This window comes from Asterias amurensis, chromosome 3 (assembly GCF_032118995.1).
Source record: "Asterias amurensis chromosome 3, ASM3211899v1".
Lineage (NCBI taxonomy): Eukaryota > Metazoa > Echinodermata > Asteroidea > Forcipulatida > Asteriidae > Asterias > Asterias amurensis.
This window is the reverse complement of record NC_092650.1, coordinates 26308049-26325811: the sequence shown is the minus strand read 5'-3', so window position 1 is coordinate 26325811 and position 17763 is coordinate 26308049. Positions and strand designations below refer to the sequence as shown.

The 17763-nt window shown below is 39.7% G+C and overlaps 1 protein-coding gene across 2 annotated transcripts; it reads right to left on the bottom strand.

The window, feature by feature from the left end:
* Positions 1-2365: 2365 nt before the first annotated feature.
* On the bottom strand, positions 2366-16990 carry LOC139935172 (iroquois-class homeodomain protein IRX-4-like). 2 transcript variants are annotated; one of them, XM_071929644.1, is made up of 8 exons: positions 16684-16990; positions 16471-16641; positions 15865-16095; positions 14928-15034; positions 12108-12448; positions 9402-10181; positions 6897-6981; positions 2366-5691 (listed from the first exon to the last, which is right to left on the bottom strand). In XM_071929644.1, the coding sequence occupies exons 2-7, from the start codon at positions 16516-16518 to the stop codon at positions 6899-6901; spliced, it is 1590 nt and encodes a 529-aa protein (XP_071785745.1). In that variant the 5' UTR covers positions 16519-16641; positions 16684-16990; the 3' UTR covers positions 2366-5691; positions 6897-6898. The 2 variants fall into 2 exon arrangements, with proteins under 2 accessions (XP_071785745.1, XP_071785744.1); XM_071929643.1 differs by having other exon boundaries at positions 16471-16990.
* Between the last annotated feature and the right edge of the window lie 773 nt (positions 16991-17763).

Below are 17763 nucleotides of genomic sequence, written 5' to 3'. Positions count from 1 at the left end.
GTTTGAGGGTTTTTGTGTGGCAGGTTATGACAAGTGAAAATGTGTCGTGTCAGACAACGAATGAGCACTCCAGCCTATTCATTCGAGTAAATGCAATTGTAACATGAATACTCTTGGCAGCTATTCACCCAGTGACAATATTTACATTCCGATAAAACATCTTGATGGATTGGCAATTCTCTGTTCTTATGTTCCCCCCATATCTGGTTTGCAGGTGCGAATCGGAATCAACAACTTGGTTTCCAATGTTTTCGTGAAGTGTTAAGCCCCTGTGTTATTTGTTGTCATGCCTGTACATGTCCAACCACCACACTTGGCCTGTGTATGGCACTCATGTCAGATTTGGGGAAATCTATTTGGATTTTGGAAAATCCGTGGTGGGGGTCGCTTGCCTCTCTCACAAAGTGCACTAAATACGTCAAGTTCAAGACTCAATGTGTGTGTGTGTTGTTCAAGAACTTGAACGCAATCAATCAAAATGGTTGTATGCCCCCGTTGAGGTGTCTCTGTAAAACCGGGTGGAGAGATGCAATAATGGTGAAGTGTCTGGTTTAGGAGTTGACACTCTAGCAAGAAGACTCACACACACACAAACAAGCCATGGGTGATGTATACTGGGTCGTATTAATTGCCTATCGTGACTGTCAAACGCGGTCATTACTACAGAAAACACACCTCGGAGAATACCTTACGGCATTCTCCAAAAATCCACGATCCTTTCCCGAAGTCGTTATCACAACTTTTCAATAGCGTTTTAAGTCATGATTATAGTTTTCACTATTTCCTTTCCAAAAACTAATGGCATTATGTATGCAGGAGTAAAACTCAATGACGGTTTCTGCTCATCCACAATTGAAAAAAAAAATAAAAAGGCTCTCAGTTAATTGGTCGACCTGTCCGGAAAGAGTGTCGAACACAAAAGCCTCCAAAATGCGCACTTTTATGTAGAGGGAGTGATAAATTCGCAGAACTCACGCGGAAGAAGCACATGACACTAATCTTAGCAGGATGCACACAACTCTAAAGTAAAAGTCACCCTTTTCACCCCTCCATCCTATCATCGCAAAAGCCATTCATTCATTCATTTGCCCAGCCAAATTCTCAAAATGCTCAGCGCACCCGCATTGCCTTTAGGGGTAGGGGGAAACTACTTGATGCGAAATATGCACTTACGCGGGGAAAATCGAAGGCAGGTGAGCCCGATCTGGTGAAATTAATACACATATCGCCCGGACAAGCACAAAATAGGTGAAATGCTTTTTTACACAGTAAGCTAGGTCTTGTAATCAGCCGTAGTATTGATCGAGAGGGATGAATAACGGGCCTATAATGCCGGGTTCTATCCACCCTCACGCTTGTATGTGTTCACTTATTAGCCAAGGCTGCTGCTTCGCAAACGATTTGAACTGATTGGGGTAGTTCGCATAATTAATACACTAGAATAACCTAACTGTGTACTATGTGGTGGTTGGGAGGGAGAGGGGGGGGGGGGGGGGGGTTAGGGGCCTGATCAGTCACTAGCTCATGTCAACAGCTGTCGTAGTTCTCCAAAACAACCCTATTTATTACAACGTCATGTGTTTAGTACAACCATGTCTGTATCATGTACACACATCGATGACTCAACATTTTTATCAAACCATTCCATATTCTGCAGCAATTTTATCTCCAGATCCCTAGTCGAACATTTTCTCTCAATCTTCTCCTATTTTTGTAGCACCGTTCAACATTGCCCCCCCCCCCCCCCCAACTTACAAGTTATGCATCACCCAAGGTAACTGAACTCCACAAACAAACTCCGGAGGACAGTGATGTGACTAACTGCAACTTATTTGACTCAGGACAGTTTTGAAATGGCCATCCCATAAAAGTAACATCTGGAACTACCACATGAAGTCAAAATAGCATTAATGGTTAATGATACACCAGTCCTGTGGGTGGAGGGGGGGGGGGGAGTTCTCCACGAAATAGTTATAAGTGCCCCAGAACCTGCATCAACCCCCTCCACTTTTGCATATATAAAAGCAAACGTTTTTTAACTAATCATGTAGATCATTTGCAATATCATTCAACCCTTTATCATACTGAGGCTGCACGTAAAAATAGCCTGCAGTCGATTTCACGAAACGCTAGGATCAATCCTATCTCGAGTTAGGAAGAGTAACCCGTCCTAACTTAGGATGGGTTCAATGCGTCCTAGAGTTTGGTTAAATCGACTGCTGGTGCTTTAACACGAAATGAGTATAAGAACTTCCATTGTTACTGTTATACACGCGGTACCAGACCATCATGGCCACCCCATGAGATAAACTAACCACACACTAAAAATGAAATCTGACCAGTTATAGTTATATTCATATTACTCATCATCATTTATCAACTTTTATTTTTGTCTCCCACAATGTATTTACAATCCTGTTTCGACAATAACAACGGTATCCATTATAGTTACAAAAAAGAAGAAACAATGTATACACAGATTCCCTGCCAAAGCTTTGCTTTATCGCTACGTTCATGAAAACACAAGTTCAAATGAAGACTCTTTGTTGAAAACAAAAACAAAATCAAATACATTTCCCGGACGTTATTACGTCAAAATCTCACTGTAATAAAAAACAACTCAGTTATATACTGTATAATACTTGCCGTTATGATGGACTCAGTTACTCGTAATTGGGCAGTACATTATTAATTGGGCAGTGTAAACAGCTATGCATGTTCAACTTGCAAGAATAGAATTAAGTTTGCACAATAAATTTTGAAATTGTATGCATATACAAAAAAAAAACTAGACCAATCAAGGACGACCTATGGTAGAATTCACAGATGCTTTGTATCAGGCAATCTGATTGGATGAAACATCGGACTCGTGCGTATGAAAACAAAAATATTTCTCTGGTAACTAAAGTGAACAAACAAAACGATGTAAACAGTGTAAACAAAAAATATGTTGACAATTCTAAGAATTGTTTGTCTGTACGCAACAAGTGACTTGTTAAGCCCCACTTAAAACGTCATGACTTCTGTTGGTCAACCTTTACGGCGTGATCCGAGACCCAGCTTGGTATGGTGCGCATCGATTTTCAATTGATTCAAAATCCAATGGAATTTATTTTTCGATCTCTAAAGAAATGTCTTCCACTCAATCCAAGAAAACAAACGATTTATAGTCAAATGACTCTTCTTATGACATTTCACAGACAGCCAGTTATATAACGGTGAGGTTGAATAAAAAAAAATCCAGTAAAAGCAGATTGTACTGTTGCAAATTACTCATTAAAGACACTGGAAACCTTTGATTTTTGTCAAAAACCAGTCTTCTCACTTGGTGTATCTCAACATATGCATAAAATAACAAACCTGTAAACATTTGAGCTCAATTGGTCGTCGAAGATAATATTAAATAATCAAAGAAAAAACACCCTCTTCACACGAAGTTGTGTGCATTCAGATGCTTTATTTCGAGATCTCAAAATCTAAATCTGAGGTATCGAAATCAAATTCGTAGAAAATACTTCTTTTTCGAAAACTACGTTACTTCAGAGAGAGGCGTTTTTCACAATGTTTTATACTATCAACAACTCCCCATTACTCGTTACCAAGTAAGGTATAATGCTAAAAAAATTGTGATTAATTACCAATAGTGTCCACTGCATTTAAATGGTTGTTTTAAAACGACGCGGGTTGTTCAGTGTTCACGCATTAAATACATATTACTTGGGTAACAGTTCGGGTTACGTCCCACCAATTGTAAAATGTTGCAGTATTATTTTAACATTTTGCTTAAAGTTCAACCTAAAAATAAACCAGTAACTCTAACGAACAGAGTTTTTAAACTGTTTTTTTTGTATGTGGAAAGTATTCTGTTAAAGGTTTTGTATCAAGATTTAACATTTTAAAATTAACCTTTAGGAAAAAAAAGGGATAATCAAAAATTCTATTTAAGTTATTGAAACTTGCATCAAGAAGGGTGTATCAGTTAACACACTTGCCACGACGAACTGACGCAAACAAATCAACAATAACACAATTTTGCCATGGCAACCGTACAACAACCTCTCCATTGTCTGAATATATTTGACCCCTTCTTGAATTTCGATCATTTTGTCTGAGACAACTGAGGGATATTTGGTCACAAACTCTTCAACTTGCATCATCATCTTCTAGACGATGTGTTTAAACTTCTTAAAGAACTCGAGTTTGTAAGACGCAAAATCCCTCTCTGACGTCACAGTGTAACTGTATAAAATCTCACTCATCCAGCATCAAGAAAAGCCATATATCAAATCTAAGAGCCACTTTTTCGAGACTTGAAAACGAAAGATTGCTGTTGATCAACTTGTGGGGCATTAAGTTAGGTTTACATGGTATTTGTACTGAAATATTAACCTCATAATTTGTTGGAGTCTATGACAAACCATATTGGATTGTAGAAAGACAAGTCAACTTTGGTACAACGACAACATGATGTTGCTGCTGTTGTAGTTTTTTAGGGAGGAAAATTCAGTCAAATATTCAGTACATGTGTACGCCTACATAACGTTAACTTTATGCAACATTTAGGATTTAAATAATCGATAGAATACCATTTTAATTGATTTTACGTTTATTTAGGGGTGACACAGCGAATACAAAATGTTGTTTTTTCTCCTTAACTTTCCTAATTTTCGTTACAAATAAAAACTTAACGCTTCCCCGCATTTGTCCCTCGAGATACCTCTGGGAAGAGCCTGCATAATGGTTATAACTGTTTCGCCATAGATTGGATTAACCAATGGGGCGCTAGATAAACCCGATTGAATAATGACGACACTGTCGCATAGCCAATCAGAATAGCTCATTTTGATACTGCGTCGTGTCTTTCCAGTCAACATGGCGCTTCATGGGCGTCGTTCAGTCCGTGGTCATAATGCCACTACACTTTGAATGTGCCAAAGTACGGAGTCAAATTGAATCCGAAATGGCGACCTTCGTCACAATCCCATATGGCAGATTAAAACATATTTTAATGTCATTTAGAGAGACCTTTATATACATACATTATTCATAATATAATATCCGCTATGGACCTCCATTTATTTAAAAAAAATGCAACATTTACTAACACAGTCTTATAAAAACATATAACTTCAATGAATATCTCTCATTAAATAAATAACTATTGTTTTGTGTTAAGTGGGGGAAATCTTCAATCTACAACGACCATCTTCAGATGTAACATCAAAAAGGAAAAAGTTTGTCTGTTTTCTATAAATAAGTTTCCACCCTAGTGGACTGGTACCTCATTGGATGGCTGTAAGGTCCGTGATGCTACGGTGTGAGGTCACATTTAAACGAGTCAGGAACTAGACACAATATGATCATTTCAGCGCTGATCGGCCGAATCACAACCGAGCTGACTATATAGACGTCAGGTTTCCACACCAAATTGCGTTCCATTGACCAATAACAGCGTTCGGCAGTTGAGCACTTCCTATAGGCCGTGCAGATCACGTGTTCGAAGCTCAGAAAGTTCACACAACCCAGCATCTTGGTCGGAAGTTACTCAAAATAACGGAGTCTCACTATTATTCAAATGATGACGTCATGAAACGACTGACGTCACGTCTGGCGACGTGTTTTCGAGTCGTCTCAACCAGTCAGAATGGTGTCGTTGAGTCTGCGCAGACAGATGACCTTTTGGTTCACAATCTGAAGAAAAGAACATCATAGAAAATGGCGGGTTTAATACAACTTAAAAACGCACACATAAACACGCAATTTCCTGTGCAGGAGTTATTAAAAAACACTCCACAGACCAAGTCATTTATTTATCGACCAATTAGATGAGTGCATTACATGAAGAAGTGGGCAGATAGCCCTTGTTAACATAGCGCATTAGTTTCAAGTCAGCACTCATCTTCATTTTTCTCCATACAATCATTTTGACTATAGACCGCCCCCACACGTTTATAAACCTCCATCCGTTGAAGTCAAATGATATCCCCATGATTGTCCCATTAAGCGTATAGTGTGACTTGTAAAGAAGCACAATCAGCTCTGACTTCCCCCTCAAAATCTCCACAAAATTACGCTGATAGAAGAAAAAGGCGAGAAAAAGAAACGTCTCGGTAAGAAATCCAGAAATAACTGATCCCGGGGGATACGGGGAGAAAATCTATAAAGAATTTGATGAAATTTGTTGAGTTCCGGACCAATGACCGAGACTGTTGCTGTCGTGGTTATGTTTTCAGCCGATATTATTTCGTTTCTAGTCTATGACACAAATTAAGTGCGAAAGGTGAAGTCTGACTGATTATCTTTAGTAGGGCAGGAAAAGTATAATGTTTAAAGTTTACAACCAAGCCAGGGAATTTTTGACTCCTTTTTACATGGTGTTGGCAGGTGTTTTTTCCTTAAGTTTCTTGATAGTTTAGCAAATCAATCAAACAATATTAAGACCTGTTTACATCAATCTACGAGAAAATTATGATTTATTCACTTTTTACGGGTTACCACCATTTCGAGAACCGTGCAAGTATTTTTTTATTTTTTTTTTGTACTTACTTAATTTTGATAATGCATATTGGTTTTGCTTCTAACTTTTTTTTCGAACAGAGAAACACCAGACCGTAACTTTACCTATCTGTGGGTTCCCCATTAGAGAACTGAAATTGCTAATGGGGCTAAAATGAGCTCGACTCGGTGTGTGGCTCACTCTGGTGATACCATCAATTAAGTCATCTTTATGCATTGTCAGTTTTCGGTCTTGTTCTTGCTCTTCTTTTTGTTCTTGTGTATATACGCGTCCACAACATAGTCATAAATGCTTTGCTTTGGGTGGGTCATCTTAATAATCACCGGAGAAGGTTATAGGTTTGCCCAGTGATTGGGAAGAGAGAGGCAAGCTAGCTTACCTTTATCTCCTCGCTACTGGCTTAAAAGCTGTCCTCATCGGCTCCTCTGATTCACGACTCTCTGAACTCTCTCGCCTCGAGTCAACTGCAAAAAATAAGAAATAAAATCATAAATAAATCAATAAATAAATGCATGTATCTAAACCAAGCAATAAAGTAGGTGCCTCTGATGAAGGTCCGGTTTGGATCGAAGGCTAAGGCCACCTACCTTATTCATTAAAGCAAGAAATAAATATACAAATGAAGTCAAAGGAAACGATCGTTTCCAAGATCATCGTGGCGTTCAGAACACGTGGATTTTATTCATTAAACTGCTTAAAGCGGAAAACAACCGCTAAGCAATTTTGCTTACACCGTTACCAGCCAAAATTACCAAGTCATGTATTTCCCTTATACATTTTTCCCCACCAGAATTAAACAAGATTTCCTTCTGGAACTGAGTCCAGACACTTTAACATATAAAAACAATTCTTGCGAATAAAAAATAGGGAACTCAATGAAATTTAATGCGTTTTCCGAGCAGTCTTTTTTTACGCGGTCAAGTAAACGACAAACGTGCCGTACAAAAGGCCCTCCCTCCCCCAGGGACAAGGCCTTAAACTTCGGGTCGGGTCTACGAACTCCCGTTACAGTATTTTAGCCTATATGTTTCATAATACACCTCACTGCCGACAAACAAGAAGGAGGGGAGAAAAAAAGAGTGGGATAGAATTTTAATGTTAATGGCCCAAGTCATCCATTTGTATTTTTAGCACCTGTCGCTTGCGGACTTGACAGAAAGAAAAAAATGTTTATGCGGCAAGAATAAATTAGCTGGATAAAGCCGTTTTTTGTTGTATTACTTTACTGTTTTGCTTCTGTGGGCGAGCAAAGCTAACATTTAAAACTTGTATCATTGCATATACTATACGTGACTTCTACATCTACTGTGTCCGCAGACTAAAATATATACAAAACGAACAACTAAGTGAATTTCCTGACTTTAGTTTAATTAAAACATCCTTTATTATTAGCTATAAACATTTACGAGTAGATCATTGCTGGTGTTGTATTTTACGCATAGGGATTTTATACAATTATAAGTAATTACAAAATTTAAACCAAAAAGCTTGCAATATTGACGACAAGTAAATGAAATGAAATTAACATTTTTAATTAAATTTATCGAACTAAATTCGGGGAGCATGTATCTAAAATCGCATTTCTGCATTAATTTTAGTTTTGAAAAATAATTTAAATTATGGCGAACGGGATAAGTATAACCGATGGAATGATTTCTGATTTGTTTTAAAACTCAAACTCCAAGATTTAGTAAAGTTCTGTGAATTTAAGCAGGTACAAAACCCCGCAAACAAATATTTTGAATGATATAGTATAATTAGATCAACACTTCATTTTGGAATGAATTTCGTTTTGGGTTTACAATAATCGGAAAAACCTCACAAAGAAATACATTGCACTTCGAACGAGAAAGGGGCAAATTTGGTACATTCATTTAGTTAGGCCCTATAGTTAAAGTTTTATTATTATAAAGTCTGTACTGTGTGCGCACGTTGCAAAGAGATAAATGCTTTTGTTTTAAAATGCTCTTGTTTTTCTTTGTCTGCAAAGTGTACCGACCCTTTCCCACGACGAGTAATTGAAAATACATTATCCACACACTCGGGCAACAACGGGCTTCCATAAAACATTATACTGTATACAACAATGCGTGTAAATATTATAACAGATTGAAAATACATTTCCTTTTTCTCGGTTGTGTTGTCGTTACCACACCGCCAATGTTTATTGTCATAGTGTTTGACATTGTTTCACGGTTTGCCAGCGCGTCATTGGTTCTCTGTCATCGAACCTTTTTCCCCTCTATCTCATTTTACCGGAGCGACACGGTGCTTTTGAGACCTGGTGCCCCCTCCCCCCCCCCCCCCCCCCCCTGCGGGCGGCGTTTTTCAGAAATGCCGCACTTAATCGCGGTATTAACGGCTAAAGTGCCGTGTTGAAAAGCTACCGGACCCCAGGGCTCAATAAGCAGCTAGCTATTATACAGCCATGAACTGATCAAACTTCACCAGTGAGTCGTCCAATATAGAGGCGATATGATAATCAGTTATGTTGAGGGTTTATCTCATTTCCAACTTCATTAAGGATTATTCACAGTGTTAGTTTGTGTGAAGATTATGGAAACAACACATTTACCTATAGTTTTGGTTGCAGTTAATTTTGAGACAGGTTTCTTCTTTTCCTTATTGTTTTCTTAATCAAACAAGGAAACTGTTTAATAATTCGGTTAACGCACAGCGTGTTGGTAACCGTTAGGCAAATATTGCCATGTGCCACAAAGAAAACATTGCGGTGTTTTCGCGCCTGCTGCATTGGAGGTGGAATGTAAACTAATTTCTGCGCCCGTGTCACGCATGGCAGCATGATGATAGTATAGAACCATTGGTTAGTGTTAAGTGAAAATATTGAGACTTTAAGAGGGGAAGAGGTTTGAAACCTGCTTACCTTCTTTCTGAGGTGATGTTGAGACAGATAAACCATTATGTAAGACTGATACATCGTGTGCTAGGAGGGGGTACCTGTTGCCGCCGTGCCCGGGCACCGTGGAGAACAGCGGTCCTTGCGAACTGCTCACAACACACGTCGGCGCTCCTTGGTGATTCGAAGCGGCAGCTGACAGTTGATGCATGGGGATTCCAGTCGCCATCCTCGGTATAGGCAACCCTCCGTGGAACTGTCCATCTACCCATTGCCGTAGTGAACTCATAGGTGAGTCGTACGGTGTACGGAAGTTCTGCGCTAGGCTGGCCGGCATGGCTGCCACACCGCTGTGTACGGGGGACCGAACGGGGGATCTGGATCGCCTCTCTCGCTCGGGACTACTCGATGTGGCCGTGTGGGCCAGCGACCAAATCTTTGGTTTTTCAGTCTGTCTGCTGGGCAGCGGTTTATCGCACGGGGATGATCTGGAGGTAGGCCTACAGGTTGCCCTGATGGTGGACGGCAAGGGGGTTGGACTTGGGCTTCTCTTGTTTCGGCAAACTGGGCTGAATTGTTCTCTGGATCTCTGCACATGATGATGGCGATCATCTTCAACATCATCATCATCGACAATGACACTTATTGAGTCTCTACCGGTGTCGGTGCTGAGAAACCCGGGCGGTACTCGCGACACAAGACGCGGAACACTGTTACTACTACAATCACTCACGATGATTTCCCGATCCTCATCCTCGTCGTCTTTCTCGTTGTTATTCTCTTCTCTGATTCCTTCAACATCTGACACTACCAATGAGAGATAGAAAATACAAAATGGGTATCAAAATACTTTGAACTAACAGTATCAACAAACAAAGAACACCATGAAAGCTTTCACGGTCTTGGAAGCAGGGGGGGGGGGTCAAAAACGGAACCTTAACCCTCATTTCTTTATCAAAACTAAACAAAATAAATATTTCACCATTATAATAGTTGAACATTCTGTGTGTTTTTTTTAAATAGGAGTGGGCGGGAAAATTTGCGCTTAATTCAAAGCGACACAACTCAGTTTTTTTTTTGTCTGGGGATGGCGATATTTAGTTTCACTCGTCCCTTTTCCCTCAGTCCCCCGTCATCGATATTTCCCTTCGTGAGGACCGTTTGTTTGCCGTGCTTTCAAGTGTCTTTGCCTGAGTAGGTAGGGCGAGTTTAATGTTTAGCAGCGTAGTGTCATGCTTGCACAACGCGGTCTGCGAAGCACGTTCGCCCCGAGCTACGAGAGAGCGCCAAGCAGAGCGGAAGCGCTCTCCCATCCGTCGCCCGGATCATTCTCTTGGAGTGGCCCCTTATTTGACACGCTCTCGTGCTAACGAAAAATTAATTTTCGCAAATTTTGCCAATTGAGAGTTTCTTTTCATGGCGCTCCTTCATGAAAATTGGTCATCAATTTAGAAACCCTCGGTGATGGGGAATGTGTATGCGCAGTGTGATAACAAACACAATACCCCTTTTCTTGTTATAGGGTTGGTCTAATTTCAACGCAATAAAACAGCCGGATCATTTAACGAAGAGAATTTGAGGGCTTTGTGAAAAAAAGAAAAACAGGGGAAATAAAAGAGGAGGGGAAAACCTTGAAGTCTCATGCCGTGATTGAGCAAACAGAACTGACTTCAAGAGATAATATGGAAGACATCATGTCAATAGCGATTTGATATGAGGCTATAGGATGAGGGAAAAATAATAATAACTATGACAGCCAGGAGAGAACAAGGCGAGCGAGCGATATTAGTAATCATCGATCGTATTAAATACAAACCTGTCTGTGATATGACAATACAAAATTACAATCAAAAACAGAGCAAGCAACAAACAAACAGCGTGTACCGCAATGGTTGTGTATGAGTCAGTGCAGATAATACGCGATTAAGTTCACTTATGAAAATATTACATTGCAGTGATGAATTACATTGCAATACTATTAACTGTTATGTAAAACCCATCCATAGAAATACACCAATGCGAATTGCCAATCAGTCAACAGCATCAGTCAACTTTTTAAAGATTCAAATTACAAAGGTTTTTTGTGGGGTTTTTTTAAATTTAATTGCTGAATTAATTGTACGTGCTTAATTGGTTGAGTGACTCTCGGGTTCCCGTGGCTTGCACCCACGGCATTAATTTCAGGCTTTATTTCCCCTCAGCTGGCATACTGCTCCAACCGCCGGTGGAGTTATCCAGGCAGATCAAAAGCTACCCCAAAAAACTGTGTGATTTGGATAATAATCGGAGTTTTCCTTGACTATTTTTTTTCCCCCCTGGGAGCATTTCAAATTGACCAAGTTGTTGCGTCATGGAGCTGATAAAATTCATTGCGGTCTGGATCCAAATTTGGTTAAATATTTACATGATTGGCATAAAGGATTGATAGCAAACTGTGGGGGAAACTTGATTGATGTGCATAATTAGCCACTATATCATGGGATTGAGGAATTGTCGAGTTGGTCAATTGGTAATCTAGCTTGGTTTCGCGACTCAGCATTGTTGTGGGGTTCTTAAAAACAACCTTTCCTTCCTGATCGGATAGGATGTAAACTAAAACTGTTTTACTTTCTCAAGATGCAAGTCAAGTCTACTTAGGATGTGGTGGGTTTTAAGATCTTAAAAAACAGGAGATTTTGTTGGTAAACATTGTTAGACTGCTAATCCCCCCCAAACAAGCGGATTAAAACTTACATGGTCCGTTAGGATTACTGTCCAGATCTGTCCCTAATCCCTCCATGTCGTCATCCCGATCGTGATCGTCGTCCGATTCGTAGTCTTCTTTCCTGCCGTCGCCACACCGATTCCTCGGTGACCACGTCATCTTGTTCTCTTTCTTGAGGCGTCTTCGGGCGTTAGCGAACCACGTGGAGACCTGAGTGAGGGTCATTTTGGTGATAATGGCCAGCATGATTTTCTCTCCTTTAGTGGGGTACGGGTTCTTACGGTGCTCGTAGAGCCAGGCTTTTAGCGTACTCGTCGTTTCACGCGTTGCGTTCTTGCGTCTAGCTCCATTCAAATCCATCGCCCCATATCTGCCACACACAAAGCAAAACAAAATAACAATGGTTAAATAAATATCAAAATAATGATGGTTAAATAAATATTGTTTAAAAAACTCTCTTTACTGATTTGACAAACCGCAGTGTTTTTTCTTTAACCATTCCGTACCCAAACCCAAATCAAGCCTGCGAGATCAACTTGCGGTAGTGAACTCTTACTAACCCAATCGCTTGTTTCTGAAACGCATCCCGTTAGTGTGTTGTTTGCTTAACAACAATACAAAAAAAAAACGCAACAATAAACTCAAAATAATTGAATTAAAAATATAAAGAAAGAAACCTACCTAACATTGCTTAATGTCACATATAATATCTCTAATCTTACTTTCCAAAACTCAGGTACTGCGTTTAACGAAGGATTTTTATATAATAGATGTTAAATTTGCATCGGGGATAAAGAATATTGTTTTTGTTAAAGCATAGGGGCCTACACCGATGTGTGTTAGCACTGTATACTCAGTACTTTCCCAAGTCCTGTGAAAAAAATATATATTACATGCATATTACTCGGGTGGGACTCGAACCAACGACCCTTGCGATTCTAGAGCAGTGCCTAGAAGTTTTTTTAAGAACCAATAAGTTTAAAGGAAACTATTTCATTCGCAATTTTTGAAATGTTCTTTAAGTCACTCGCAGGGACAAAGCACAATTGTTGCAAGCAGCCGTATGGGATACACCGATCGCATTTAAAAATAATGTTCCCAGACAAAATAGCTTAATTAAAGTAATAAACGCTTGCCTGTCTAATTAAACTAATTTAAAACCATCCCTTTCCTACCATTAAGTTACACTTGAACTAAACAAGTTTAATTAATATCCACTCAATAATTAACACACACATTTTGATCATCGGGTTTATTGTATAGCAGTTATACAAAGCCAATATCTCAAATTAAGTTTATTTCCCCATAAATTATCCTCACAAATTGAGAACTATACAAGGGGGAGCTTTTGTTTGAGTACCGTTAAAAACAAATTTAACTGTCATAGTAGTTGATATTGATAGCTTATTAGCGACGAGTGATCCATATCATCCATTTAAACCTTAATAGTGCAGTCCACAGAGCAGAACATACAAAAAAGTGTGTTGGATGGAATTGTGTCCTTCACAAAGCAAAATACAATAAAGCATTTTGTTCCATTATGATTAATTAAAAAGTCAAAGGCTCATAAAAATAGATAATGTTCACACGAAAAAAATTAGCCGATTAAACACAACGTACGCAGACCAATTTAAAACATGCGGGTTATGTGTGAACTAAGATCTAATTGTGTTTAAGAAACGGGTGTCACATTAAATACGGGTTAAATGGACAATAATTACAAAGTGTCTTGGGTATCTCTCTCCAGTCGAAAGTCTTAAATATTTTTGTGGCGAAAATATGATATTCATTCATTCAGTTATAAACAAAAATATTACTTGAGGCATCATTCCAGGAGGGCGGCCGGTCCTGCCCTCTAACCGTGTATTTCCAAACAAGTCAATCGACGCAATGTCATTACGGTCTCTTACAATAACAACAAAAGCTCGGTTCTTATTTCACAAGCTAATTGGAGGTAACCGCCTACACCCTGATACAACACTGCCAGTTAGAAGAAGAAAAAAAAATAGAGAACTGAAATAATAAAAACTGCGAGACCAGGAAAAAAAAACGGACAAATTACGAGTCATTACAACACGCAGTGAACAACCCCCGCTTAGTTTTCAAACAAAATAAAAAGAGCAATAAAAGACAGCTTGAGAAATACATATTCATTTCAAATGTTTCCTCATTCGTCTGTTTTGTCCTCTTCTTTCCACTCAGAAAATTGTCCGCGTACATGTTACTCGGTCAATACAGTTTGTTGAATAGGGGTAGTACAGTATAAATAACTACTGAGGAAAAAGGGAAGAAATTGCGTTGGCGGTAGGTGACTGTTAGCGATTGAGTTTGTGTTCTTTGCTGATTTTGTTTATTGTGATCCGTGATTTTGAGTTAACTGACCCCATTCTGTTAAAATATTTCCGCCCAGCTCGTTTCTTCATAACTAGTATTCTACACAACACAATACTAAACCCAACAGTGGTTACATCAAACAAGTTCAAGTACTCACTACTATATTTTAAATTTTAGAATGGGAGGGCCTCTGCTTTTTATTTTTGTTCGTTTTGCAACTTTCAAGGCAAAGTATTATTTACTATTTCAACAAGTTGCAACAGTGAGACTTCTTATTTTGCCGCTGAATAATATCAACTCTTTAAGGTCGCCTACACATGTAGCAAAAGTTAGGTCATGGACATTCTAATAACTTCATAATATTAATTTGTCATACAATACAGGTTTCTCCCGTTCGATGAAAGATATTGAATTCGAATTGCTTCAATCGGTTCAAATGACAAGTTGCTTTCATGATCTATAATTGATTGATATACTTCTGACTATAATTTGTTTGAGGTGACTATTCGACTCACCTATCACCGTAGTACTGGTATGTGGTTGGGTCGTACGGGTAGCAGGCAGTGGGCTGGGCCAGTGCGCTCCAACCCTCGGTGTTACTTTTTAAATCGTACGCTGAATTCTGTTCCGGAATAAAAAACAAAACATAATTATTTTAACTTTCACGATGAGACAGCTTGAAGGCAGAGAGGACTTAGGTTTGCAGCGAGTCTGATGACGACTATAAGATACATGAAGTCAAACTTCAACAACATATATATATATATATATATATATATATATATATTTCTGTTAAAAGCCCCATTGAGACGACTTGGTAAATTTGCCAATAGTTGTTCTCAACCTTTTTTGTTTCTCTCGTGAAAAAAATAAATAAACCCCAAGCAAACCACGGTCTGCAAATACGGGACTTTTGAGTGTTTTTCGCCTTGTTGTGTGCTCATCATTCATACACTGAGACTGACAAACAAAACAAACCCCGGAGGATCTCTCTGTTTGGTTTCTGAACTCAAGAGTTTGCCATTAAGTGGGGATAAGTATTTGAACTATGGGAGAAGTACAAGGAATATAAGCAAACTGACTGAACGGTTAAGTCTCGACAAACTTTGTGTTTAAAATCTTAGAGAGTCCTCCGATTGTATGGTTTGATTGATTGGACATTTTTGTACACAAACATTCCTTGGAGCTTTTTTTGTTTACAGTAAGAAAGTCACCAACCTCAATGTCTGAATAACAATACCGTTTGCAAAACTATCAACTTATTAAAATGAAGTTAGTGAAACCGAAATGGGTTTTGGTTGGATTTTGAGAGGAATATGCAAAATGATGTGTGAATAAAAATTACATTAGTTTATTCTGACAAGATGTATAGTAAAATGACCTCACAGATATGCAATCGGAAACACATTTGTACAAAGTGTGGAATGTTAAAAACACAGGATTCATACTCACGAGAGGTGAATAGAATGCAGACGGATCTGCAGCGAAGTGAACGAAGCCCTGGTCGGTAGCATACGGCGACGAGTACAGGGCAGGGAGTCCGGCAACTCGGGAGTGAAGTAGCGCGGTGGCACGGTTGTCCAGTGGGGAGCAACACACCGCTTGCCCGGTGTGTGGATCTGTCACGACCGGTCGGCCGCTCTCGCAACATGACGATGCTGGTGTGGCTGCGGACATCAGTAACTGTGGAAAGAGAAAAAATAGTGGACCTTGTAAATTACTAGTAAACTTATACAGGTGTTTGTTTACAAAAATGATACCCTATTTACTCATTGCAGTGCAATAGGCCTAAGGGTCTTTTATAATAATTCAAAACTTGGCAGAAATTTATGAAATCAATATTTCAATGTACAAACAAAACAATTGCAATGCAATCAATTAAAATCATAACTATAGAGAATTGGGAAAAGGAGTACGACAACAGTCAAATAATAAGAGACACTTTGTAACGCCTTCTTCGTCGAGGGAACTATTACGTAATAGTCTCACCGCCTTAAAGCAATTGCTTAATTAACTCTTAGTTAATTATAATTTGAATGTTTATACTTGGATAATTACCTGAGAAGAAGCTGGATAAGGATAACCGAACTGTGGAAAAGTAGACATGATTGCTCTCCAATGTTTTTCAAAAGTTTTCTTTTCAACTTGGCGTTAAAAACTGTTGTCTTCTTCTTCGGGTAATAAAATCCTCGGCCGGTATAAAAATCCCATGTGTGTTTTTCTCTTCAACTCTGGACGGTGGTTAAGGTGCTTCAAGATTCTGTTCTTCACCGTGGAGCAAGATGAGTTTATATGTTGGAAATGCCAGCACAAGTTCCTGATTTCAAGTAAAGTTTCCAAGTTGCATCTCCACTCGAGGTCCTCCTACCTACACAACTGACGACAGTACACGAGCGCCGTTCGGTGGGGAAGTTGCTTCCGAGCAGCGCGTGTCCTACAAGTAAACTCTGTTTTAGACCGTGTCGGAGTTATGACGAGGAAGGTACCGGGGCCACCTTATTTCGGCTACCGTACCGCTTTTTTTACGGGCCCGAGGTCGTGTTCAGGAACATGTACATACATACGAGTACACTGTGTCAGTATCTGGTCACTTAAAAACACGGGGCCAAAACAAGCATGCGTGCACACGACGTGACACTGGCATACACGATTGGGCCAATCATACTGGCTGCCGAGCTGATCCCCCACATCGCATGTTGATTGGCAGTACGGTCATTAAGTGCACTACCAACGGCTCCCCTACAATAGAGTTCCGCCCAACTGGGCGTGTGTATCCCTAGCCCGTATTCCCTCCCACGATATAATACTACGGGTACAGTTTGATTAGTCCAACATCGTTAACATATTCATCGTTTTCTTAGGAATTACTGGGCACGTGTAACATGTGGAAGGCATGTTAGTGGCATGTTAGTACACGAAGGCTAGATTTGCTAGGTCTGTTAACTCGTCCATATTATCAGCTCGCGCATTTGGCTGCGGCGGACAAGCCAATAAGGCGACGCGGTTGCGCTCTTCACATCACCACCACAGCACTCAGTCCAATCGTCCCGTTAGCGATGGAGCCCGCCACCAAGCGTTCGTCTCGCGTCAACTCACTCCCATCAAGCGATGATGGATGGGGTAATAATGCATTCACAGGATTGCGTTTCTATCTACCGTCGCCCCTCGATGCCCATAAAAGCCCGTCTCTTTTCTCTCTTTCATTCCGGCTGGCGTATCAGTAGCTAGCACCTCCAGGGTTTAGTCGTTCCATGTGACCGATTCAAGGCATTTTACCCTTTTACGAATTCTCGTGTTGAACAGATTACTCCCATTGAATGGAATCAAATAGTCTTTTTGTCTAAACATTGT